The sequence below is a fragment of the Scleropages formosus genome, chromosome 13, assembly GCF_900964775.1.
Source record: "Scleropages formosus chromosome 13, fSclFor1.1, whole genome shotgun sequence".
Lineage (NCBI taxonomy): Eukaryota > Metazoa > Chordata > Actinopteri > Osteoglossiformes > Osteoglossidae > Scleropages > Scleropages formosus.
Window position 1 is genome coordinate 17,973,043 of NC_041818.1, and position 24,514 is coordinate 17,997,556.

The following is a 24,514-nucleotide window of genomic DNA, read 5'->3' on the forward strand; positions in this document are numbered from 1 at the left end:
CTTTAAGGGCATGTTTTACAACAAGAAATAAACATCAGCATCTGCTAATTCCATCTGTGAATAAAACTGTATTCCACAACCTTCTTCTGGCAATAAGAACCTGCAGTTACTGTTAAAACTGCACTTTCTCTTACTGAGACAATCGGTCTTGCACTATGTAGTGCTGAGGGTGATGTCACATTGCTCCTTTCTCCTTTTACAAGTTTCTCTGTTACTCTGGGGAACAGCAAAGCAGGTCATCTTAAACACCCCACCATGTCACCAGAATTAACCTGAGCCGCTGCCTGTCAGAGTCATAGTCCACCAAACCACAGACATGGCCATGTTGCAGGTCCTGAGTTGCGCGGATGCAAATTGGGACATTTCAGCTAGCGATGGGGACTGTAGAGGAACACGTTCCACACATGGCTCATCTTCTTAGTGAAGCATGTTCTGTGAAATGTAATGGTTATGCAGACTAAGCTGGTTTATTACGACTAAGACGGGAGGAAGTTATCTGAGTTGTAAGTCAATGTGACAGACTCGCCGTGCTCAGCGATCATAACATTTTGTTTACATTCACTTCTTCAAGATAAAGGTTATGCAATACAACCTTGGCCCATGAAAAGTATTTGACCTTAAAAGCCGTGAGGAAGCAAGATGTTCCCCTGTCCCTTGGGAGTTCAGCGCGAACTCATGGAGTAATGGAGATTTTCTCTTCCAGCTCCACACGCGTCCTTCCGTCATGTGATGTGGCGTGTTGGGGGACAGACCCATCCCACTTGCTTGTGGCATTCCTCAGCGAATATGCTTCTCACAGGCCATTTGTGTCTCCGCAGACAATGACCTTCACTCAGCCACAAAGAGCAGGACGAGCGATGACATCGTGCAGTCCTCCAGGTTCCCCTCCGCCTACTCACCGGAGCAGTACCAGCACTCAGAGGCTGACTACTACCACTATACTGGTTCCCCGAAAGGTAGCGTCTGTGGTTCTGTGCACACCTTAGAGCAGGCTGCCAAGCAATAAGAAAATTCCATCTGTATCCTGTCTTATCACAGAATCCAGTCTGTACCTGTTCTTGGGTATCGGAAACACCTGTTCCTTCCACACTGTTTTTACTGTATTGCTACCTCTGTCCCACAGTTATCACAATGCCATGTATGTCAGCTGTGATGACCCAAGTGATGTGCATGACCCAAGTGATGTTGGATGGCAGCCAGGTTTACAGTATTCTTTTTTTTCTGGATGAATTAATCTGTAATAAAAATAGGAAATGTTTTTGTCAGTAGCTCTTGATTCTGCATGCTCCAGGCTTGCAGACTAAATCTCAGGATAATGATGTACTCAGCAGATAAGGGCCTGTGGCATGCTGGCGATGGCTAGTTTTCCGTAATCTCGTCCAGCTGTAGGTTCATCGAGGGTTTGTTTACAGTGCTGCCCTGATTCCTAAACCCAATTTCAGTGTTCCAGCTACTGAAGAAAACAATTGGACTAAGAGATATGAGACTCAATTAAATGCTCTGCCAACATTCAGTCCATCAAATTTCGTTGCAGTCAGGGGTTTTGGCACTTATCCATCCTCCAGCTTTGTGAAGAACTTTTCTGGTTTTCTGTCTTTCTTTCTTTTCCTCTGTTTTGTCTCCCCTGACTCTTCTTTCTCACAGTCTGAGTTCAAGTACATTCAGTCCTTCGGTACTTTATCAGTGTGAACTTTTGAATATTTTCTCGCTTTCTCTTCTTCCACAGCCTCCCGTGTTCCACGACGAAGGTTCTCATCAGGTGGTGAGGAGGACGGCTGGAGTCACAACCTGCACAGAGTACGGATCTAAGGAATTGCTACTGAAATCATGTTCCAGTTTTGCTGCCTTTATAATTTTGCATTGACACAGCAGTCCAACAATAGTCACACATATTATTGACATGATGCAGTTTGTTAGAAATTAAACAAATTAAGTAGGATATGAGGTGGCGAGGTTGTGCAGCAGGTAATGCTGGTGCCTCACAGCTCCTGGGTGCTGGGTTGGGATGTGGGTTCAAAACCAGGTCTGTTTCTGAAATTTGCATGCTCTTTCAGTGTTCCTGTTGGTGTCCTCCGGGTGCTCCGCTTTCCAAAAACATACATCCATCCTTCCACTTTCAATAACTTCTTGTTCTGAGCAGGGCTGTCGTAGTCCAAAGACATCTTAAAGGTTAATTGATGACACTAAATGCTTGTATTGTGTGTATATGTCAGTGAATGAGTGTGTGGTTGCCGTATGATGGACTAGCATCCCATCCAGGATGTATCCTGCCTCACTGCCTATGATTCTGGGATAAGCTTCAGACAACGGAGTGTAGCCCACCTCAAGGATAGGGTTTTCTACACTTCAGAATCCGGAAGTTGTTTCCCACTGATGGTGATATGAGAGCGTAAATGTTAGTGTGTGCTGTATGTCAGACCAGTTAACAGACAGTAGTCACATTACCCAGGTTTTAAGATTGACAAAAAAGAGAGGAGAGGCACAGTCATCATTAATTTTGAAAGAAATGTTAAATGTTAACACTGTGCTCAAGCGAACGTAAATTAGCGTTCTGAAAAATTCATGTACCTCTACGGATTCTTCCAAATTTTTCTTTTTTCTTTGGAAACAACAAGGTGGTGTGGTGAATTCTTTATGAATATTGCCTACAAAGAATAGTGTTTCAAACAACAGCAGTATATTACCTGCTGCTGATGTCATGCTATTGCTGGAGATCAGAGAATTACAGCTACATTCAGACAAAATATGGAGTCAGTGCTGACTAGTGAGATAAAGGTTCCTTCACCACTGCAGAGAAACATTTGAAATTTGACATTTGTAATATGCCATAAGAGGGGGATGCGGTGGCACAGTGGGTTGGACCACAGTCCTGCTCTTCGGTGGGTCTGGGGTTCGAGTCCCGCTTGGGGTGCCTTGTGACGGACTGGCGTCCCGTCCTGGGTGTGTCCCCTCCCCCTCCAGCCTTACGCCCTGAGTTGCCGGGTTAGGCTCCGGTTCCCCGTGACCCCGTATGGGACAAGCGGTTCTGAAAATGTGTGTGTGTGTGTAATATGCCATAATAATATCTGCTCTGCTCACAGTGATTCAGAGATGCAGTTAGACTATAAAAGCAATAGGGGCCACACTTCATGTGAGCTGTTCAACAGCAAGTCATTCTCCTTTCATCTTATAACCTACCCTGACCAGCTAGCTCTGTCAGTTTTGCTTCTTAATATTGAGCATGTCACATAATGTTTTATCAAAATTTCTTTGTTCATTGCTGGACTAGACTGTAGTCACTTTGGAAATGGTCCCTGGTCAAGGTCATTGACTCTGTTTTATCACTGTACCCCAGAGTTTAGTGGCCAGATAATTTCCACTATTGTCTGCAAATCAGACAGACTTCATAGTTATTCTGCTTATCTCACCCAAACGGTGTCTTTTTTCCTCTCTTCATCGCTCATTGCCTCAACGCACTGCAGATCCAGAGTGGGATTGGTCGGATGATCCTGAAGGAGGAGATGAAGGCCAGATCCGGTTCCTATGACAACGACCCCTGGGCCAGCACACGTAATTCCCGCAGTGGCAGCAAGGAGACGTTGCATAGCATGGGCTACAACAACACCGTCAATGGCTGTGAGGACACTTCTATTACTATCCATATCAGGCTTCATATTAACAGGCTAATGCTTAGATGTGTACCTGCTCTTCTAGTTCATTGCTTTTGGCAGACCTCATCTTTGGTCTTTCTTTTCCTTGAATAAATTACATATAAATGAAGGTTTTCTATGGAGGCAAAGAGGACACTTACTTATATGACATTTAGAAAGGAGAGCTTTAAGTAAAAAGTAATAGGGCATGACTGCCTTTGAGTACCTTGATGTGCATCACGTCGTCCTGCCATTAGCAAAGGACCCACTGCAATTTGCATATCCCATCTGGATCTAATGCACGTTTTTGCAATAGAAACTCAATTTGTGCCTCTTCATTGCTCCAGATTTTAAATGTTTGCAACATAATCCCCACCGCTGTTTGAAATTCACTCGTCAAAAGTCCTTCATCTGGAAAACAGAGTGTGGAACAATACAGAGTGAGAGGAGGCAAAGTTGGGACTGGTTGAGTGCAGACAGTAAATAGCACAACCATCTGGTAGAAGCCCACTCCGAAGAAAGCGGGGCTTTTGTATGTTGTTGTTCCCTAAATGGCAATGGCCTGGATTGTTGTGATTTCCACATTTTGTAACTATGACTAAAAGACATATGTTTAAATTGTGCCTTAGATTACTGAGAGCATACTTGTGCTCAAATTATTTTAATTGCTTGCAGTAGTTGAAATGTGTATAAATGTTATTTATAGCAAAAGAGCCAGGCTTCCACTTGTTCCATTTTGCTTCAAGCTTTAATATATTATTTAACAATATATTGATTTTAGTAGTGTTCTGATTACACTTGAGCGTGCTTTATGTTATCTATAAAATGATCTGTGTCAAATGGCTGTTGTTTAAGGGTCCCTGGTTTGAAAGTTGCCCTTTGCTCTTAAGCGGTGTCGCGCAAACAGTGCTCTTTGCTATTGCCTTTCAGTGTCCTCAGTCAGTTATGAAGAGCATAAGGACTTGTCCATCCAGGAGAGACTTGGAGGGGCCAAGAGTCCAGCTCCAGATGCTGGGACCTCCCTTTTTAGCCCATGTCTTTGAGCCAGGCCACACTTTAGCAAGAAAAAAGGGCCAAAAAAGCTGATGTCATCCTTACTTAAAAGTGAGGACTAAGTAGGTTATGCACTGCGTTGTCAATGGTGCTCCATAAGCCAGCTTAGTTTGATCTTAACATGATCAAAGGGAGCCTGCGTACTCTCTCTGTGAACGCTTTGTCTCTCCTGTAGGCAGATTCATCAAGGTGAAGAGGCTTGGCAGGGTTAACATGTTAACATGTAGCCCCTGTCTCTATTTTTATTATTTTGTCCCTTTTTTTTGCATTTTCAGTATCTGTCCTATGTAGTGTCACAGTGGTCTACAGCCTAAACATAGGGCACTAGGCAGGATACGCTCTGGATCAGGTGCCAGTCCATCCTTGCGCACTCGCATACACCCATTCACGTACACATTGACATGCTACGGGCAGTTTTTGCAGTCTGACTCTGACTGCAGCACAGCTCGGATGCTCTGAGATATCAGCAATGAGCACTAACCCCTTCATCACTACCCTATCGCTATGTATTATTATTATTATTATTATTATTATTTAAATCCACTCTTCTCTGTCCCCTAAATATGTGTGCCTATTCATTCACTTGTTAACTTGTGTATTTTTTTTACTTATATATATGCCTGGTTACTTTACTTGTGTATGTATGTACATTTATGGTGTTTGTATATATGGCGGCACAGTGAGTAGCACTGTTGTCTCACAGCACCTGGGTGATGTGAAAGGACATGGGTTCGATCCTTGCTCATTCTGTGTGGAATTTGCATGTTCTCCCTGTGTTTGTGTAAGTTTCCTCCCGCAGTTCAGAGACATGCTGTTCAGGTTCCCCTATAGTGCGTGAGTGACAGAGAGAGTGTGTTCTGCTTATGTATGGATGAGTGACCCAGTGTAAGTAGTGTATCCAGCAGTGTAAGTCACCTTGGTGAATAAGGTGTGTGGGCTCATAACACTACATAGATTTCATTGGAAGTTGCTTTGGACAAGAAAGTGTCTGCTAAATATGTAAATATATATTGAAAATTGTATGCTGCTGAAGTGAATTCCTTTTTGGACTGAAAGTGTTTGGCAACCAAGTGGGCCGACTGACCTGCTGTGATAGAGTTCAGCTATGAATCAGTGTTTTTCTCTGGACAGCTGGCAGGCTGGTCAGGTCCATGTTGCAGCTGAATAACAGTATTAAAATCACAGGGCAGAAAGCAAAGCCTCTCCTACTTTATGTTTGGAGGTCACCCGATATGCCAGTGTCCCAGTGACCCTCTCTGACCCATGCTTGTACAAAACACCCAGTGGGTGTGAACATGGCGAAGGAAAGGCAATCTTCACTCCACCACTCAGTACATGTCTATGTAGGACTGCGTGTAAGTATGACTACAGCAGATATGTCACTTTTAATCTCCTTTAGAGTCACAATTTCCCAGATCAGTTAGGACCGGGAGCTGTGGGGACGTGCTCATGCCATGCCTGCAGCCAAAGCAACGGAGATGAGCGCGCTGTCTCTGGTGTTGTGTGCGGATCCTTTGATCTCCATGTCTGTGTCTTTTGTTTGGTTTTAAAAGCTGCCGAGCGTGGCTCACACCGCCTGTTTAGGCCTCAGAGTCTCCTCTTCATCACACTCAGTCATTGTTCTCTTTCTCAGCTGAGCTGGGTCTTCAGCAATGAATAGATTGGTGTGAATTGCAGTGCTGTACACCTGAGCATCTCGTGTACTGATGTGCGTTCCCATTCAAAGTGTTTTTCCTCTTTGTGTTTCTTTAGTGTATGTGTGGTGTATGTGTTTGTGTGCATGCATATTGCTTATGATAATAACGCATTGCAAATGCATCTTTGCTTTTTCGTTCGTGCTCCTGTGTTTCTCTGGGGGCAATAAACTGCTTTTCCTTCACCCCTCCTTCCTCTTTCCCTCTCAAACATTCCTGTGTTCCTCTCCCCCTCGCCTGTTCCCCGAGCCACCTCTCCCTCCCTCTTTCCCCTCTCACTCTCCTCCACTCTGCCTGGTCCCCTTCTCCTGTGCTCATATAACATCCTATCCTGCCTCCCTCATCCTGTTTTATTTATGAATCATAAGAGATTGCATGTTTTTTTTTTTGCTATTTTTTTCTTTGGATCTCTCTCATTACACCTCCACTTGAATGGGAAAAGGAAGAGAAGGAACACAAAGTGAGCTGTTCCAAGCTGGAAGTCAAGCGGAGCCGTGGTTTATGGTAGATAATGCAGGCCTATAGTTAGGGAGGCATTTTCCTTAGAGCTTCCCAGGATGTGGATCCTTATTTAAGCAAAGGATGGAGACAGACATGCAATTAGAGCGCTGCGGCTGCTCCAAGGCAGACGTCAGCAGGACTGTAACAAGTGAGGCTCAACTTCTGCAAAGACACAACTGCACAGATACACAGTGTACTATCTGTAGAGCTCTGCCAAGGAGCAGCAGCTAGTATACACACTAATGCAATCTCCCATGATGCAGTACGGTGACTACATTCTCCTGCTGCTGATTACATTGGTTATGATGATGATGACTGAATATTCTGCCAGGGCTGCCCCCCAGGCTAGCTCCATCCCGTCCCAGAGCCCCTAGCTAGCTTAGATAACTGTCAGGCACTGATCTGCAAGAGGGCATGTAGATTGGTGAGGTTGGGAGGAGCATAGATCAGAGACAGCCAGTGGTGTTAGTGGGACCTGTGCCACCCCCACACCTCGCGGGCACACAGCTGTACAGCTCAGCCCAGTCATAAATGATACAAAAACACTTTGCTTTATCACAAAGGGAAGACACCAAGGGTGGCCTTAGGCTGCCAGTGTGCAGCTAACCATCAGTGAGAAGCTGCAACTGCTCAGCAAACAGCGCTGCTCTGAAAGGGCCCGGGGAATGTGGAACTGGCAAAGCACCCCCACACGAGCCCACCAGTCGGAGGAACGGGTGTCCAGCTGAAGCTTATCGAGCCCCCGAACGGGTTCACCGCTTTGCCTTTTAAATTGTCCAGTTAGCCTCCATTGTGTAATTTCAAAGGCAGAAGTGAATACTGTAATCATAACGGCAGGAAAAGCATCCATTCTGAGCTCGCCTGTGGTGTTTTAAACAGTGTAGGCTGCCCTATTCGGTGTGCTTCCTCGAGGGTAACCTTGTGTTCTACTGACACATCCTTACACTGTGCCATTCCACTCATTGGTTTGTTGTCACTTTGCAGCTGCAAGCTGCTGGCGCTTTCTTACAGGGCCCTCAGAAAGCCCACTTTGCTCACATCTGCGGCACACTCGTGGTAAAGGCGCAGAACTGGATGCCACTCACTTGGTGCATTTTAATGGAAACCAACTGTGATGCATCTATCTGCGTGCCTCCCTTTCTTTTCGTGGCTTCTGACAGATGTTTTTTAGTCCCATTTTCGGCTTTGATGTGCGTGTTTTTATTCTGGGCTTTGTTTGTCCAATTTAGTCAGGCTTTCCGGAGCAAACGCCCTTTCGACTCACTGTGCTCACCGGTGTAAATCAGCGGCTTCGGTTCTGTTTGCCTCTGCCCAGAAAGCATTTGTCTGATTCTTTACCCACGCATCACGTTGAATGGCTCCACGTACCAAGATAGCGCAATACTTTTCTCCTCTGCCCAGAGTATCGCGTACTCGTGTGCTTGCACATTTGCTCACTTTGCACTGCCACACTTGAAATTGACAATTCTTACTATTTTATTCAAAGTCAGGGTCTAGATCTGTACCGATCCAGTTCCAATAACAAGACATTTTCTCTGTAACTGGGGTTTGGGTGTGTGGGTGTGAGAGAAATGATGTTTTGCTCACTGTTGCCAAACTTCTAACTGTGGATCTGATGGTCCGTTCACTCTCCTGTCTTCCAGCTCCCAGGTCACACTACAGCGCGGACAGTGGTGAGTAAAACTGGAGTAGTCCGTGGTGTCCTGACTAACTCCACAGATGGTTCCCCCTTCTTGTGGGTGAAGAAGCTGGAAACCGCAGCTGTTTCCTTGTCCTAGTCCTTGCTCTGTCTCCTCTGCTGTTCTGCTTTGCAAGCCGAAGTTTTGCAATTACAGTGTGCACTCTCAGTCCACTGCTGCGTGTCTCATGGAAGGACGCAGTCACAAACCACCTACTGTAACACTGGAAGGGGCACTGACATCAGTTTCTGGATCCTGTCTCAGTAATGCTTCTGTTTAGAAAAGATAATATATCAAAAATACTACACTGTGAGGGTACTGGGATTAAAAGATGCATTAGAAAGAAATGAGGGCATGTTTGATCTGCTAGTCAGGGTTGGGGGATTCAGCAGGGGATTAAGACTAGGGGGTATAGGGGGAAAGCTGCAAATTAAAGACTGTCAAGCTTTTGCTGCCTGGTGCGTTTGCAGGATGACAAAACACAGCACTGGAATCACAGAACTGTTAGCTTTGCCTTTATTGCCCTCTGCAGTTCATAAACATAAATACTGGAAAAGCGTTACGACAACCAGACTTAAATCGACAAAGTAAAGGAGCTGTGAAGAGCAGCTCAGGTTTAATTTAAAAAAAAAAAAACAACAGTTTTGCAGAAAACACTGTGAAAAACAGTGAAACAATGATGCATACATTCCAAAAACCACACACAACCTTAATTCAGGAGTGTAATTTATTGTGGCATGTTGAGTATGGGAACTGCAAAGCAATGTTTGACATGGATTTTAAACTACATTGTTCCTGATTTTGAATTACCCCATCTTTTTCCAGACTCCTATATCTCCAAGTCAGCCTCTCTGCCTGGCTATGGGAGGAATGGACTGCACAGGGTGAGATTCTTGGGCTGAATGAACATGCAGGATATGAGCTGCAAATCTCCATGGGCCTCAAACTAAAATACCTTGCTTTAAAAGGACAGAACCAAAGCTTATATTGTAAGGCAGTTTATATCTTTCATACAGTAGAATGCTCATAATTCATATTTCTTGGGACATTCATATTCTGGGGACAGCTGGTAGCATAGTGGTTAGACCTACTGCCTTTGAACCCGCAGGGTCAATCTCCACCTCTGGATGTACTACCCTTGAACAAGGTACTTATCCTAAATTGCTTCACTAAAATAACCCGGCTGTACAAATGGGTAAATGATTGTAGGTAAACTAACACTGTAAGTTGCTTTGGAGAAAAGTCTCAGCTAAATGAATTAATGTTATATTTTTGTATTTTAGTCCTCAACATTATAATGAACACTGAGGAACACAGACTAGACTTTATGAAAACTGTTGAACGTGTAGAAAAGTGTAACCGTATTAAAATTAGTTTTATCTGTTTCTCATTATTTTTCAGCCACAAAGTGCTGATTACTTCCAGTATGACAGCGGTAATGCAGTAAACTGGGGCATTAGAGGTAGGTCATGCAACTTACTATATTAGGGCTTCCACACAGGAGTCATTTTTATCATGTAATTAAAGTATAACTTGGAAAGTATTAATGGAATGACTTCTGTAACAAAGACATGTATTCCTGAAACTCACTTAGTTTTGTCAGTGTGTATGAATGGGGCATGTAAATACCTTTGAAATAATGTGAAAAACTGTTTTTTCCTTATTTTTCTTTTCACAGAATACAAGGTAAGAATTACACAGTGGAGGCAGACTTTGAGAATACAGTTCCACTTTGGAGTGGTGTGCGAAGATGATTCTGAGACAGGGGCACCTGAATGATGAGGAAGGGAGAACGTGTTGACTCAATAGCAGTTCCTCTGCGTATGTGTTCGTGGATGGGATCTGTAGCATGAAGGTTGTATGATGGCTGCTGTGGGATTCCAAGGTTTCATAAATTTCTTCACAACCAGAACACAAGGCAGTTAAAGAGCTTGGTCCCAGCTCAAAGAAGGAGGAGGGGGTGCTTGTGTTTAGGGCAGACGATTAACTCGAAGTCAGAACCAAACATGGAGAAACATGTGTCACAGCACAGGGGGGAATATAGACAATAACAGCTGCTGCAACAAACCCACTTAGTTTTCATTTCATACTCACAGATCTCAACAACATCATGTGAAATCACAGTGACCTAGTGACTCAGTGGATGAATGTCCAGCCTCACCTTGGCCCCTGTCTTCTCATGCAGATCTACCCCTATGAAACTCTGATAGTGACCACCAGAGGGAGGAATAGGCTGCCAAAGGATGTGGACAGGGCCAGGTTAGAGGTCAGTCATGGTGAATAAAGACGTTGTTACACTGAAAGCACTTGAACATGGCCTTTTGTTTGACATATATGCATGTTTTCCACTATTTCATCCTTAGCGTCACTTGTCACCCGAGGAGTTTTACCAGGTGTTCGCCATGACAATGACGGACTTTGATCGGCTGGCGCTGTGGAAAAGGAATGAGCTCAAGAAGCAAGCCAGACTGTTTTAACAGCATGGTACGGAAACCCGGATCTGCCCCCCTTCACCAAGAAACGGACCCGAGTCAGCTTTGCCTCACACTCCAGTCCCAAGAGCGGGATGGGTTTCTGAAAGAGACACAACACTGTAAACAAGAGCTGCAGACATGATTCAGACACATCATTTGAGCAGTTATGTTGCAGTCATTTCCAATTTTGTTTATTTTGTTTTGCTTTTTTACTCTCTGTTTGTTACTCCACATAACAATTGCGGCTCTCGACTACACGTCCCTACATCACCACGGTTGCATTGACACGCTCTTGATTGAGAGAGTGGTTGGCCTTTGCCTTATTTTCAGGTTTTACGTGTGCACCAGCAAACTGAATAACTCTGAATGTTAATATCATATCTGCCACTTTTTTTGGAATGTTGAGTGAGAATGCATCACCTTCTTTAATCCTGCTTTAAAGTACATGTGTGGGGAAAAAAAATGTCTGAGTATATTTTCACTTTAGTTCACTGTAACATAGAAGACTTGTTTCTCAAAATGATTACATAACTATGTTTTTCAGGGAAAGGACAAAGCAGAAAAATAAAACTAAAGGTCTGGGTACAGACAATGAGTTTTCACAGACAATGAGAGGTTCACCCTGTTCCCTAAGTATTTCTGATGATGTGCGGATTGTTTGGGATATGAATTTATTAAAAGCCAAAGTGAAGTAAAGGAAAAATACAAAAAACTTTGTGATCTCTTAGGTTTAGAGCCCAGTTTAACAGGTGTTTGAGAAAATCTTTTTCTTGGTAGATTCCAAACATACAATGCCGAATTAAAGCTATAACTCCGATGAATGTATTTCCAGTTAAGAGATAAAGGAACTGTTAAAAAGGGCAACTGTATAAGTTAAAGCTTGATACTTACTAGCACATATTTTTTCCTAATCCTTTTTTGTTTTTCAATTTAAACACATGAAAACCAACCTCTCAAATTTTATTTACTGAGTAAAATTTAAGACTTTAAGACTGAAAATATACTGCTTACTAGGACAATTTTGTGTTTGCATCATAAAGACAGATGAGTTGAATCTTTTTTTCTTGCAGTTAAAACATTTGCTTTTGGTAAGATATTCTGTGCAGTGATAGCCACTTTTATGTTTGATGTTTTACTATTATATACTTATGAGTACAAAAATCAATTGAAGTGTACTTTTTGTGGTGGGAGATATAGACTGTTAATACAGCTGGAAGCTAGGTAGCCTGTGTTACTCATAAATTTTGGAATGCTCAGCTAATTTTCTTTCAGGTAATCTGCATTTTTCTTTATTTTTTTACCTCATTTAAATGTCAACAGCCAACTCTTAATGAGACTAGGAAGACAGAGTATTGAGAAACTGTAGCAGTGAATGCAGTGAAGGCCCATACTGCTGGTGGCATTTAGCTTTAATACAGTAAGCTGGTATTTTAGCAAATAATTTTTCAGAAAATGTTAAAAAATCATCTGGCCACACTGATGTTTGTTTATATTCCACATCGCGTAGTTCAAACATCAAGTCAGCAAGGCCTGCAGGACACTCCCATACCGCCATTCTGCTTGTCCTACATGTCTGAATGTTCGGCATCACTTAAGTCTGAAAAAGTGTGAAGTCGGGTAGAGAACACTTCTTTACTTAACTTAGTTACTGAAAAACACTTTTAAATAACAGGGGAATAATTATATATGTATTTTTTAATTGTACTTTTCTTTTGTAACTATAAAACAACCTAGCTATACTTTATCTGTCAGTACTGTACCAACAAATTATGTATATCTTATATTTAAATAAAACGCTGTTTTCATGTGTTTCCGTTTCGGTCTGAACTTTTTAAGCACACAGCCCCCAAGAGTTGGCATTCAAACTGCTTTATTTTGCGTCTGTAAGACGTCTTTTTCTGTCCACAAAGGCGTCGTGCAGCGGGAGCGTAGGACAAAACCCCGTACAGGTAGTTGGGACGCTCACGAGGACGGGGCGTTAGGACCCAGCGCGCGCGCGGAAGGGGGAAGGGGGCGGGAAGTACGAGCGCGTGCAGCGGGGGCGGGGAGGAGACGCGTGAGCACCGCGGCGGTGTGAGTTCATTGAGAAGCGCGCCGTATCGGCCCGTATCTGTCACTTTCACGACACATGGGACAGCGGGGCGTCGGGCTCTGCGGGACGAACCGGGCCACTAATTCACCGAGGCGAGCAATATGGAGACCGATTTCGACAGCTGTAAGTGTAAGTACATTTACGAATGTTAACAGACTCGTACAAATCAACGATTCATTCTCTGCATGTTGTTCATTCGTGTCTAGTCTCGGTCAGTCTAGTGAAGCACTTTTGTTTACTACACCGGTCAACGTGTTTACCGATCATGTATGCATTTTTGTATATATATGTGTTCTCTTCCTCTCACTCACACGAGTCTCGTGTAGACATGATGATAATGATCATGATGATGTGTTTGTAATCATGCATCATGTAAGCTGTCTGTCTGTTAAAATACTACTGATAACGTCAAACTCTGCATCTTATGGGAAGGTTCAGTGTGTCTTGTGTGGTAGTTGTCAGCCACCAGGTTGGCCAACATTCACAATGTGATAAAATCTGAACGACTTTCAAGAAGTTCCCTTGTATCTTTTTCAGGCAGTTCAAACACTTGAACACATTCGCACACCTTTTAGTTGTGAGAATCCTTGCATCGCCTTTAGTGTCAGCGCAGCGTGTTGCCGGTGCGTTACGGTACCTGCCTGCACCTGCGGTGAACCTGTGTCCAAAACGTCTTCCAGCGGGAGACACTGCAATGAAGAATGATGTGAAACTGCAGGAATGACTGACCGAGCTGGATCCGAGTCCTTCGCCGTGGTCATCCTTGACTTCGTGAACTAGAGCAGAGTCCTTCATCGTGGCCATGCGTGCGGGCTTGTGTAAAGAGCTTTACTCCATGACGCTGCAGCTCCGCATCTCTGTATCGCAGACTGATGCAACCTGGTGTGCGACAGCTGCAATAAACCAAGACGGGTCACTTTGCAGTTCTGGTCATGCGTGGCTGATTTTGTATCCAAACCATCGATTTGGTCCCAGGGCCGTAACCGGACAGCGGTGTCTTTGTGTGCCGAAAGCACCAAAAGAACAAAATTGCCATTGTGAGGTTTATTTGAACCGCCTTATTATATAGAGCTACTTAAGGATTCGGTGACATTCTAAATTAAACTGCGAAACGGACACGTCTGTGTCACACTGGCCATTACACATGGTCATTCGCTTTGTGTGTTGATAATAAGTAATCTGTACATAACACCAGGCCAGGAATCGGTCCTCCGTTTATTTGGACGTCCCACCCATTTCAGTGTGAACCAGGGCTCCGGCTGCAGCTGTTTCTTCATCTACTGTTACCACACTGTAGCGCTGCTTTCCATCCTGCAGGACCTGACTAGTTCACAACTGCTTACTGTAATAAAACTGTCCCGCTTTCCCCCCAGTTTATTCAGACCTTTAATAAAGAGTTTATTAGGACAGCCAGGAAAGAACAATATATCTGGAAAATAATCATACCGTGTGTGGGATATAGTCTGTGCAGTTTATAGGCAGAGTTTGTTTTCAATTGCTCTTGGACTTGACAGCATGCATATGATCTCCCCATCTAACTCCTGTTTATAATATGAAGTCTGACTTTATAAGGAGCTGAGTTCTAAGGAGACCCCCTGGGCGAGAGGTTTGTAGGTTTAAGATCTCTTGGAAGTCCTACTGTTTGGTTAGTTGCTGTCTTGGCATGGTGCTCTGTTTAAGAATGAGTGTGTGGCGACTGCTTTGTTTTAATTTTGGCAGTGGAATCTGCTGGTGGGACTTTTTTTCGGAATGTATTGTCTTTTCCTGGTGCTCCTCTTTCTCCTGAGCAATGAGATGGTTCTTTCAATTTCTGAAAACAAAGCTGGGCCTTGCGACATGTCATTGAATCTGGAAGAGAAACACCTTTGCGTGTTTGCCACAGTACTCCAAAACCATGTGTGCGCTTTTCCTATTCCTGAAACCGAATCTTGTTGACCTGCCAGCAAAGGAAAGTAAAAATAAATAGAAGGACAATAAAAGTTGGGATAGGGATGAAGGTAAAGAAAGCATATTTGCTAAGGTTTCACATTGTTTGATATTTCACATCGTTTGATATTTCATCTGCGCGGGGATTGATTTCACAGATATCACCTCTCGCGATCTATCATGTGGATTCGATGCAGAGTTCAGAGATCTTCATGTTCAGTTCGTTGCACTTATGACCCACGTCACGAAAAAAGTACACTAAATGTCTTTCATTCAGACTTCTCCTTAAGGGTGTTCTTTTTGCCCTCAGCATCTCATCTCCTGACATCATCTGATCCACGTGTTTCCGATGTTCTCTTGAAAAGCTATCTTGCCATAAATTGCTAGGCGTGAGAAGATTGTTATTTGACCATAGAGCTTCAGCCATCTGGAAGGATGTACGCTATTGTACAATTCTAGCCACTGAAGGCAAACAAGCTTGAAGCTTATTTTAGCTAACGACACCATCATAAGCTCCAAATGAGCATGAGCACAAAGTGACACGAACGACGATTTAGTATGATTTCATTCCACTTTTTATGCCTTTGTTTGTCAGCAGGCAGGTCCAGTTCTGACGGTCACAATAAAATCTTTGCTTTTTGCTCTATCTCTGGTCCATGCCTGTGCTAAAGCATTTTTATAATGAATTCTAGTGAACAAACAGAAAACCTGCCAGAAGACCATGGTGGTTTCTCTCCCAGGATACTATGCACATTTATGCACGTGATGGGTCTGTCTGAGCATTACAGGACAGAGTGAGCATAAGTTTGTGTGGAGACAGCAGGGTTCTGTGATAAAGGAATGTGCCCAGTTCTTTGGAGAGAATCAGAGATGTTCCCCACCCTCTGCTCATTGCTCCCAGGGGTTCCGCACAGGCCTTCGGCAATTAAGTCCTGGCACTGTCCCTTACAACCTACCTCTCTTGTCCAAATCCCTGCTCTCCCTCACATCTTCTCTTCTACCCTGTAGATTTCTTCACTCTCTTGTCCTCCTTTAGTGTAACCCACCTCCCTTTTGCTGCCTTGTGCTCTTCCTTTCTCTTCCGTTCCCTTCCCTCTCTGGAAGCAGGTGAAGGCCAGGTCGCTCTGCCTGTTTATGGACTGAGTGAAACCTTGCTGCCCTCTCCCATCCCGGAAATTCGTCCTGGGCGAATTCCTCTCGGTCCGACTCTGTTTGCACAAATACCAGGAAAAAACAGCCACCATCTACATGTACATGTGGAGATCCTGCTCCTTATCCTCTGGGTTGTTTTTAGTCTCCGTTTGCTGCCGGGCGACGTTCGTCTGCGTGAGCACACAGGTAGCGCGTGCATTATTTTTGGTCACTTGTTGTTTCCTCAGCATCCTGTTTGATTAAATTAGCAGAGGATGTTGCTATTTCGAGCTAATTTCTAAGATGTGTATCTTTCGTAGCGGCAGCTGAGCTGGCTTGCACAGCAGGGTCGGAAATGTTACGCGATATTGTGAGGAGACCGCGGTGTCCTTTAGCCTTAACTCCATGTCGCATGGCGGAAGCAACCTCAAGCACCTCTTTATGCAGCCGTGGCGCATCTGGCCCTTTTTGCATTTTTAGGCAGTGTGATCCAGTCATCGACTTAACCAGATAATTTGCTAAGAGGCTGTTCCATGGTTATTGCGTAATAGAGCACAGCAGATAGCATTTGAACTGGATTTGGTGCAGTCATGTGGTTGGTTCTAGAGGGTCCAGAAGGGGGTCCGTTCTTTTTCTGGAACATTGCATCATAGAGCAAAGCCTGTCCCCCGAGTCCCGCGACAATCCGGTTTTGTTCCTCCACTCTGCAGGATAATCACGCTTCCTTCCTCCAAATGGTCTGTCAGTGTACAGCTATGGCTAACTGTGTGCATGGGTGTGTTGAAACTCAAGTAACAATGACTTATATTTCCTTTAGCACGCAATACTTTTCAAGCAGTTTCATTTTTTCATGAGGAGACCAGAGGCAGCAGCAACACCTCTTCCCGGGATATGCGTTTGTGTACCGCTGCATGTGCCGGAAGAGGACAGCTCAGCGGGCAGTTGAAGGCGATTAAGCCCTCGGCCATGAAGCAGATCCTGTTTGTCCGACTGCCAGTTGAGTGAACTGAACCGAACCGTTTACCGCTCTCTGTCCTGGGCATAGGCCTCTAAGAATATGGAAGGCCTTAATAAGAGAGAGCTGAAATATTTTGTCTCCTAGATGTAGGGCGCAGAGCAGAAAATTAATAAATGTATCTTGTGTCCTTTGAATTCTCACCTTTGGACATTCAGGCTGTCGAAGAGTCCTTGGTATAGAATGCCCTGCATACCTTCAATTGTCTGAACCCTGAAAAGGCACCGTGTTTGCCTCAGTCAAGTACTCGCGTTCGTTGCGTCATTTGCGTGCTGTAACTGGCCCCGTGGTGAATTAATGCCTGCCTCTACACAGCAGTTTCTCACATTGTGCAATGGTGGCATTTAAATGTGAAAGTATTTTACTGGCCCGACTGAGGGATGGAGTGCAGTTGGGTGAATGACGCTGCTGGATGGTGGAGGTGGGGGAAAGAGCTAATACCTCTGCTTGTTTAGCTGCGTCATCGGCCTCCGTCGGCGTCGGCACTTGTTTGTTTAAGTAGGCGCTGCTTTGTCAGCCTCCATTCATCACCAGGAAACTGCTTCACTGCAGGGTCGCCTCATGTTACCAGAGCATCTTACCAGACTTCAGTCATGTCTAACCCTAAACCTACCCTATCCCTGTCTCTATCCCTAACCCTACCGTAACCCTAACCCTTCCCTGACCCCAACTCTTACTCTCATGTCACAGCCATGGAAAGGCCTGAATACACACATACCTCTCACCCTCTGTAGCGGTGGGACATTTTTTAAATTCGGTGAATAATTAAACATGGAGAGGACCTTGCAGTGATATCGGCACCACTCAGGAGTTTTGTGGGGAGTGGAGAAATACTTTAGCTTATAGGTCAGCTGTGTTTGTCCCATGTTGCCTTAGCGATGGAAACAGGCCTGACATCCGAAGCGCTAACAGAACCCGAGCTGAAGTGCAGAGAGACACCTTTATGTGATTTGGCAGGAGCCAAGCGCCTGGTATGTTAATGCTGGTGGTCAAGGATGATGCAAGCTCAACGGCTGCTCCATCCAGAAGGTGCTGAGCCGGGGTAAACCCAGCCAGGTGTGGGGAGGGCAGCAACTGCCCGGTTTAATGACCAGTCTGGGAGAAACCTCGGGCTGGTCAAGGCAGCGCTGTGAGAACGCAGACCGCTTTCTGGAGAGATACGAAGTGTAGTTTGTGCCGTCGTTGTCGCTTAAGGCTTATTTTTTGTCGGGGATTAATGTACTACAGAAAGCCGACATAATCCGCCTTTTATTGGGCTCTTGCTTCACTTTGCCTGTCACTTTGAATTGACTAACTTGTAACAGCGTCTGTTTGCCTCTAACACATTTTGACCCTACATTTGAAACTGTAAAATGAAGGCGTTTTCACTCGTCGCCGTTTCCAGTTCCTGGGTTAATATATTTTCCCGCTGTTCGGCCAACGGATCTGCTCAGGTTTGAAGGACGGGGCCGAGCCTCAGTGCGGGACTCTCCCCTTCGTGCGCCTGCGGTGCGCACAGGCGCTCCGCTATAAATATCCGCGGCACGGCAGACAAAGCGGCCACTCTTTGGCGGCCCACAATGGCTCTGGGTTCTGCACAGGCTTGACAGTGTGTCAGGCCCGCTGGCATTTCTCTGCGCTTGGGGGCTGGGGTGAGAAACAGAGCTTCTCCGATACATAGCTGACGGGTGAAATCATGGGGGATTTTGCAGATCGGCAATATGAATAGGGACGGGAGGGCTTCAAGCAGCCTGCTTTTTGGGGGTGGGGTGAATCGTGGCATGCGGGTTCATGCCAGTTCGGGTCTGGGGATCCAGGGGCCTGCGGGCTGCCCGAAGCAGAATCGGGAAAGCCCATTTCCCCTTCCTCTGACAAGACCCCTGACCCCTGTGGCCTGGTCTCCAGCGGAAGTGTGTCATCCTGAACTGGCGTGTGTGACATTCTGGCAGCTTTTGCCCACTTGGGTTTGGATCTGACCCACGTTCCCCGTCTCGGTTCCGGCTTCGTGGGTTAAAAATGTGATGAAATGAGGGATTCTGCACAGTGGCGCCACACACCCCAAAAACGCGCATTGCTCTGTGCCTCCCTGGCTTCTAGCATCCGCATGTTTTTAAACAACAGCGGCGTGATTAATAGCTGGTTCCCACTGCCGCCGCCATTGTTCCTCCCACACGCGAAAACCAAAACTCGGCAACCCAGTGGGAGGTGTTTAACTGCAGCGGGGCCTGATGGCCATGAACCGCAGAGCCTGGAGGGTTGGGGGTGCCCGGGTCTGAGCTGGGGGGGGGTGGTGATGGAAACTCACATCAAAGTCCCCCGCTCTCCACTGCAGAGCGCTTGCCTTCAAAGCTGGTTAATATGTAAACAGGTGAGCGGGAGCATGGGGGTCGTAACTCTCCCCCTCGTTTCCCCGGGATGGACCCTTCGACCCGGCGGAGGCCCCTCGTAACGACCGACGCGGGGATGGGAAGGCTGCCATCAGGAAATAAGCACTATGGCCTATTCTGCAGCCAAGCTCATTAGGGGAACTGGGTTAATTAGCCATAGCAGTAGTGTTCCCCAGGAAAGCTGGATTAGTCTGCTAAAGCTAATAAATAAATGTGTGCTTCGGTCGAGATGATTACGTTTATGCGTTCGGGTCCAGCTTGGGGAGCACTTCAGGAAGGGAGCGAGACAAAATTATAGGAAGTCTGTAGTATTGACCAGGTCTTCAGGTTGTATTTGTGTTTTGTGGGTACAGTGTGTGTTTTTGTTTATTTTGCTGCACAATACTTTAAGGGGACAATTTTGAAAGAAATGTCAACACAAGGAAAGTGAACCGCAAAAATTAAACATTGCGGGGAGTTACCGAGGAAGCAAAACAGATTTAAAAAAGCAGTTTTTTTTTAAAAAAAGATGAATAGTGCATGTTGTATACTTTTAAACAGTCAGGTACTGCATTATGTATTAATTGATCTGGCACATTTTTCCAAGGCGACTTACAATCTTATGTTTGTAAATTAAGCTGCTTCCCATTATTTGCCCATTTATACAACAATATTTGCTGCACCAGTTCAGGGTAAGCACCTTGATGAACAGGAAGGAGGAGCAAGGATTGAAACCTGGGTCCTCTGCAAGAGAATGGCTCTAACCACTGCGCCACCTGCTGGCTCCTTTAAAACTGCGTTTAAGTCACTATAAAGATAGAGAAACAAATACAAACGAGTGATGAGCAGAAAGAGCAGGAGGAGCAATATCACCGCCTCTCTGGACAGCCTTTGCTGTCACTGTGCACGGAGCAGCTGGGTTCAGCAGACACGGGAAGCCCTGTTTAGATCATCCCTCTGTCCAGATAGATGTGTTTGTATTATGTGTCAAACTTATTGTTGGGCTTCTTAAACATCTGACCGTCTTGTTTATGCTGAGCGTCTGCAAGAGCAGTTTTTGTTGCAGTAAATAAACGTAATGAGGAAATAACAGCAGTGATGACCAAATGTAAATCGAGGGATTTAAAAATCCATAACACGTAACTGTTCAGAACAGTATATATAATGTATTTATTTTTGAGCTTGTTAGTTTATGCATCTGCCAGACAGAGATGGACTTCAGCAGTTCAACCCTGAGCATGTGTCGAATGTCTCTACTATCATCATCCTTCCTTCTAGGATGTGCAGAGGTCTCAGAATAGACCCATGGAAGTGTTGAGCTTGGGTGTTGGGACTGTGTCCTGTGATGTAGCTGACCCTTGATCCCTAACCCCAGACACAAGCCACCACTGTCTGCCTGCATCGATGAATTGTGCCCCTCAGGCCAGACAGATACCCTTGAAGTTGGCCTCTGTCCACTTAGGCCCTGTTCATTTTGACTTGGTCCATGTAGAGCATCATCCATGAGGTCATATCAAGATCATCTTGCTCCAGCTGTTTTTGTTGGACTGGGCTTTCGTTGTGGAGCGTCATGAATGGAGAGAGACCGACTCAGCACACGGCGACCAGGGAGGAGGCTTAGCTGACACGGCAGAGAGGGTAGAGGAATAGGAAGCAGAAGGCCAACCCTGATAGAAATCCTCGTTTGCCTGTGGAGGAAACCACAGCTGCCGGATGTATTCTTTTACTGACAATGCCTGCAGTCTGTTTTTCTCCACTGCAGTTCGGTACACGTAGCTGTGATTTTTACTGAGCCGTGCTTACCGTTGTGTTCTATTGTGTCATGTTATTGTCTTGAGAGCAGTTTTCTTTTCTGATTCTGACCATTGTGTGAACAGTGTTCTATTTGTTTGGTTCTGAAGAGCTCTTTCGCTGCTGCTTGATGATATCTGCGTGAATATGATGGCTCATCTCATGCTCACATCTCTGAAATAATGGGATATCATTTAACTGTTTTTTTTTTTTTTTTTCTCTTTAAAGACATTTTATTTTGTTTAATTTGGTCAGGCTACTGACCCAAGCAGTTAGTCAGGGCAAGGAGCTGGACATACTAGGCACAAGGCAGGGACAGGAGTGTGAATGTGTCCCTCCCATAAGCAGCAGCCAGGCAAACACACCCAAATGCACACACACGCTTGGCCAAAGGACTGTTTCTTCTAACCAGGGGCGTAGCTAGGAATTCTGGGCCCCCGGATGAATATTGTTTTCCCTCCCTTTTGCTCGCTCAGTCACTCACTCTGTTTCCATAACTGCCTGTCCAGGCTCAAGGTTGCAGCGGTGCAGAGCCCATCTCGGATTCACTGGGTACAGGGCTTGAGGGAACGCCCTGGACGGGACGCCAGTCCACTGCAGGGTAGCGCCCCACACACACACACACACACACACACACACACACACACACACACACACACACACTAAAGGCAGTATAGTGTGGCCAGTTGGCCTAAACTATGTGTCTTCGGCCTGTGGAAGGAATCCAGAGCACTTGGAGGAAACCCAGACCGAGATGGGGAGAACACGTAAACTCCAAAAATCAAGGACAATGGAAAATTGTCTCTTGTCCTTCATACCCAGTTCTGTCTTGACATTTATTACCTTCACTGATCATCGCTTATTACCTGTACTGATCGACCTCACACCTTTTTAAACGTCTTGAGTTCTCCATGGTCTTTTTGGTAACTCTGACCAAGAGTCACACAGACAAATGTTCATGCGCTGAGTATGTTTGGAATCCAGAAAGGCTTTGCAACACTGAGAAAGGTCCCCCGTGTATCAGATGGCAGGCGTGTTCTTCAAACATAGAAACATGGGAACAACTGCAGCAGGATGAGATTGCGCTGAGATCCCTGCCCTTCGCCCTTTGTGAGTCACTCGTCATGGCAAGATGTGCCGCAATAGCCTCACTGGAGCGTCTTGGTAAAACACAGTGCAGTTTGATGTAGAGTGATAACATACCAACTGTTAACCATAACAGTGTCTCGCAGAAAGAAACTGTGCGTCTCCTTTATCGTTTCTTGTCAAAACATCATTAAAAATGTCACTCTAGGTGCTTAAGAGACATTACGGTCACAACATGCAGTTCCCTGCGATCTGTTTGTCAGTAGTACTTTACAAAGCACAAGATTGCGTGTATTCTTTGTCTGGTTTTACTATCCTGAAGGAGGATAAAATTACTTACAGTGATGCATTTACTAAATATTACAAGAGAAAATGGTGGGTAAGTATTCTACCAGACCTTCATTAAAAGATTTCTGTTTGCATGAGTATGTGTAGAAGGTGTGTCAGAGCCTGCTGTTTGTAAAGCCACGCAGAGGTTTTGTGCGCGTGTTTATGGTCACCCCAGCAGGAGAGCGCCTCTGGAGGTCAGAGGTCACATTGTCCATCTTAGGCAGGTCCTCCGCTGCGAAGCGTGGTTAGGAAAGTGAACGTAGGGGCCTCCAGGTTTTGCCTGCGTCCGATCAGAGTTCAAAGGGGTGGGGGACGCAGCAGTGCGGAGGTCACACGGGAACAGCAGTAGCAAGGAAGTGCCGGTGGTGAGAAAGCTGCAGTGGATGGATCCACCCTGAGCAGAGTTGGAAAAGTTCACACACCCCACCCAAGCCCTCTGCCCCCTCATCTTTACATCCCATGCCAGCTATGAATTGAAATTGTAAAGTGTCTTCTGCGGCACCCCTAGAATATCCTGTTCCGTACGTTCCTGAGTTCACCTGTCCCGCTGTTTCCTCTTTCCCACTTCCTCTTCCTCCTCCCTTTTCCGCTCCGGTTTTCTACGAAACTTACTCGCACCGAACTCTCACCCCGCACAAGCAGCTGATCTGCCTTCCAACTCCTGTTTTACCTTGCTTTCTTCTATCCAGTGTAAATAAAAGTCTGACAGCCACGGCAGGAAAATGTAGAATAACTGTACTTAAGATGATGAACTGAAACAAGCAATTTGCCCTAATTTGCAGTCCTGTGCATTATTAAATCTGCATGTTTGAAAAGTTTATTGTGTATACTTGCAAAAAAAAAAGGTCTCACAATGTTTGTTTTGAAAGGACTCTTTCCGAGGGGGGGGGGGGACATGCATCGTTTACAGTCTTACAGATCAATACGTCTGCTACTTGAAAATGAAGTTTAGGATAAATATATTTACCCAGACTGAATGTTTGGGGCGGCACAGTATTGTAGTGAGTAGCACTGGTGCCACCTGGGCTGTTCAGGCATGAGTTTAATACCTGCTGTGTTTGTGTGCAGTTCACATGTTTTCCCCATGTTTGCGTGTTAAGACACTTTGGTTTCTTCCCACAGTCCAAAGATGTGTTTCCCATGGATTGATGACTGGATTATCTATAGAGGGTGATTGCATGTGTGGCTGTCCTGCGATGTACTGCTGCTCTGGCTTGGTTATGCCCTGCCTATGCAGTGCCCCGTGTTTCCGGGACAGGAACTGGAGCGCTGCAACCCTGCCTACGACACCGGTCGTCAATAGTGAATGTGACTCAAACTGCTTGGCATTTCGAATATACTAAACTTACTGAGCTACTGTGGTAGCCACCACATTCTTCTGAATTTCGGCACCGTGTGCACAGGTTAAAGTATTACAGTTTTGAAGCGCCAAGTTCTGTGCCCAGTGTTTAATAGTAAGCTTGTGAGGGCCACAGAAGGCTGGCCTTAGCAACCCCCAGGGGAGAAAGAAAGTGTCTGCTTTCCCCGCAGATAAGAGCTTATCGGCATACCTTGCCCATGACACAGCAAGACAAACAAATCTTCTCCCCGTGCTGGTGTTCTGCATGTTGGGTCTTGTGGGGCACTGTAGTTGCTGGTTGCGGGGCTTTCGTCAAAGCAGAACACGAGCCCTGTTTAAGGATGACTGCACGGAGAGTGTCGGTGAGCGGAATCGGCACCGATGGGCACAGCGGATGTAACGAAAACAAGGGTTGCAGTTTCCGCAGAA

At 45.4% G+C, this 24,514-nt stretch overlaps 2 protein-coding genes across 6 annotated transcripts in view; both read left to right on the forward strand.

Moving 5' to 3' along the window:
* The window catches only part of ablim3 (actin binding LIM protein family, member 3), an 88,429-nt gene extending 76,459 nt beyond the window's left edge, over positions 1 to 11,970 (forward strand). For 2 of the 4 annotated variants that reach the window (XM_018756280.2, XM_018756282.2), the window contains 10 exons: positions 819 to 956; positions 1,727 to 1,797; positions 3,462 to 3,615; positions 8,521 to 8,550; positions 9,382 to 9,440; positions 9,665 to 9,703; positions 9,958 to 10,018; positions 10,235 to 10,242; positions 10,742 to 10,822; positions 10,920 to 11,970. In XM_018756280.2, the coding sequence (XP_018611796.1) occupies positions 819 to 956; positions 1,727 to 1,797; positions 3,462 to 3,615; positions 8,521 to 8,550; positions 9,382 to 9,440; positions 9,665 to 9,703; positions 9,958 to 10,018; positions 10,235 to 10,242; positions 10,742 to 10,822; positions 10,920 to 11,033 (755 nt within the window). In that variant the 3' untranslated portion in view covers positions 11,034 to 11,970. The remainder of the gene's footprint in view (positions 1 to 818; positions 957 to 1,726; positions 1,798 to 3,461; positions 3,616 to 8,520; positions 8,551 to 9,381; positions 9,441 to 9,664; positions 9,704 to 9,957; positions 10,019 to 10,234; positions 10,243 to 10,741; positions 10,823 to 10,919) is intronic. The other 2 variants (XM_018756283.2, XM_018756281.2) reach the window with 1 other exon arrangement.
* Positions 11,971 to 13,077: 1,107 nt separating this feature from the next.
* LOC108936869 (actin filament-associated protein 1-like 1) overlaps positions 13,078 to 24,514 on the forward strand; it is a 32,001-nt gene continuing 20,564 nt past the window's right edge. The window contains exon 1 of one of the 2 annotated variants that reach the window (XM_018756509.2): positions 13,078 to 13,251. In XM_018756509.2, the coding sequence (XP_018612025.1) occupies positions 13,224 to 13,251 (28 nt within the window). In that variant the 5' untranslated portion in view covers positions 13,078 to 13,223. The remainder of the gene's footprint in view (positions 13,252 to 24,514) is intronic. The other variant, XM_018756512.2, reaches the window with a different exon arrangement.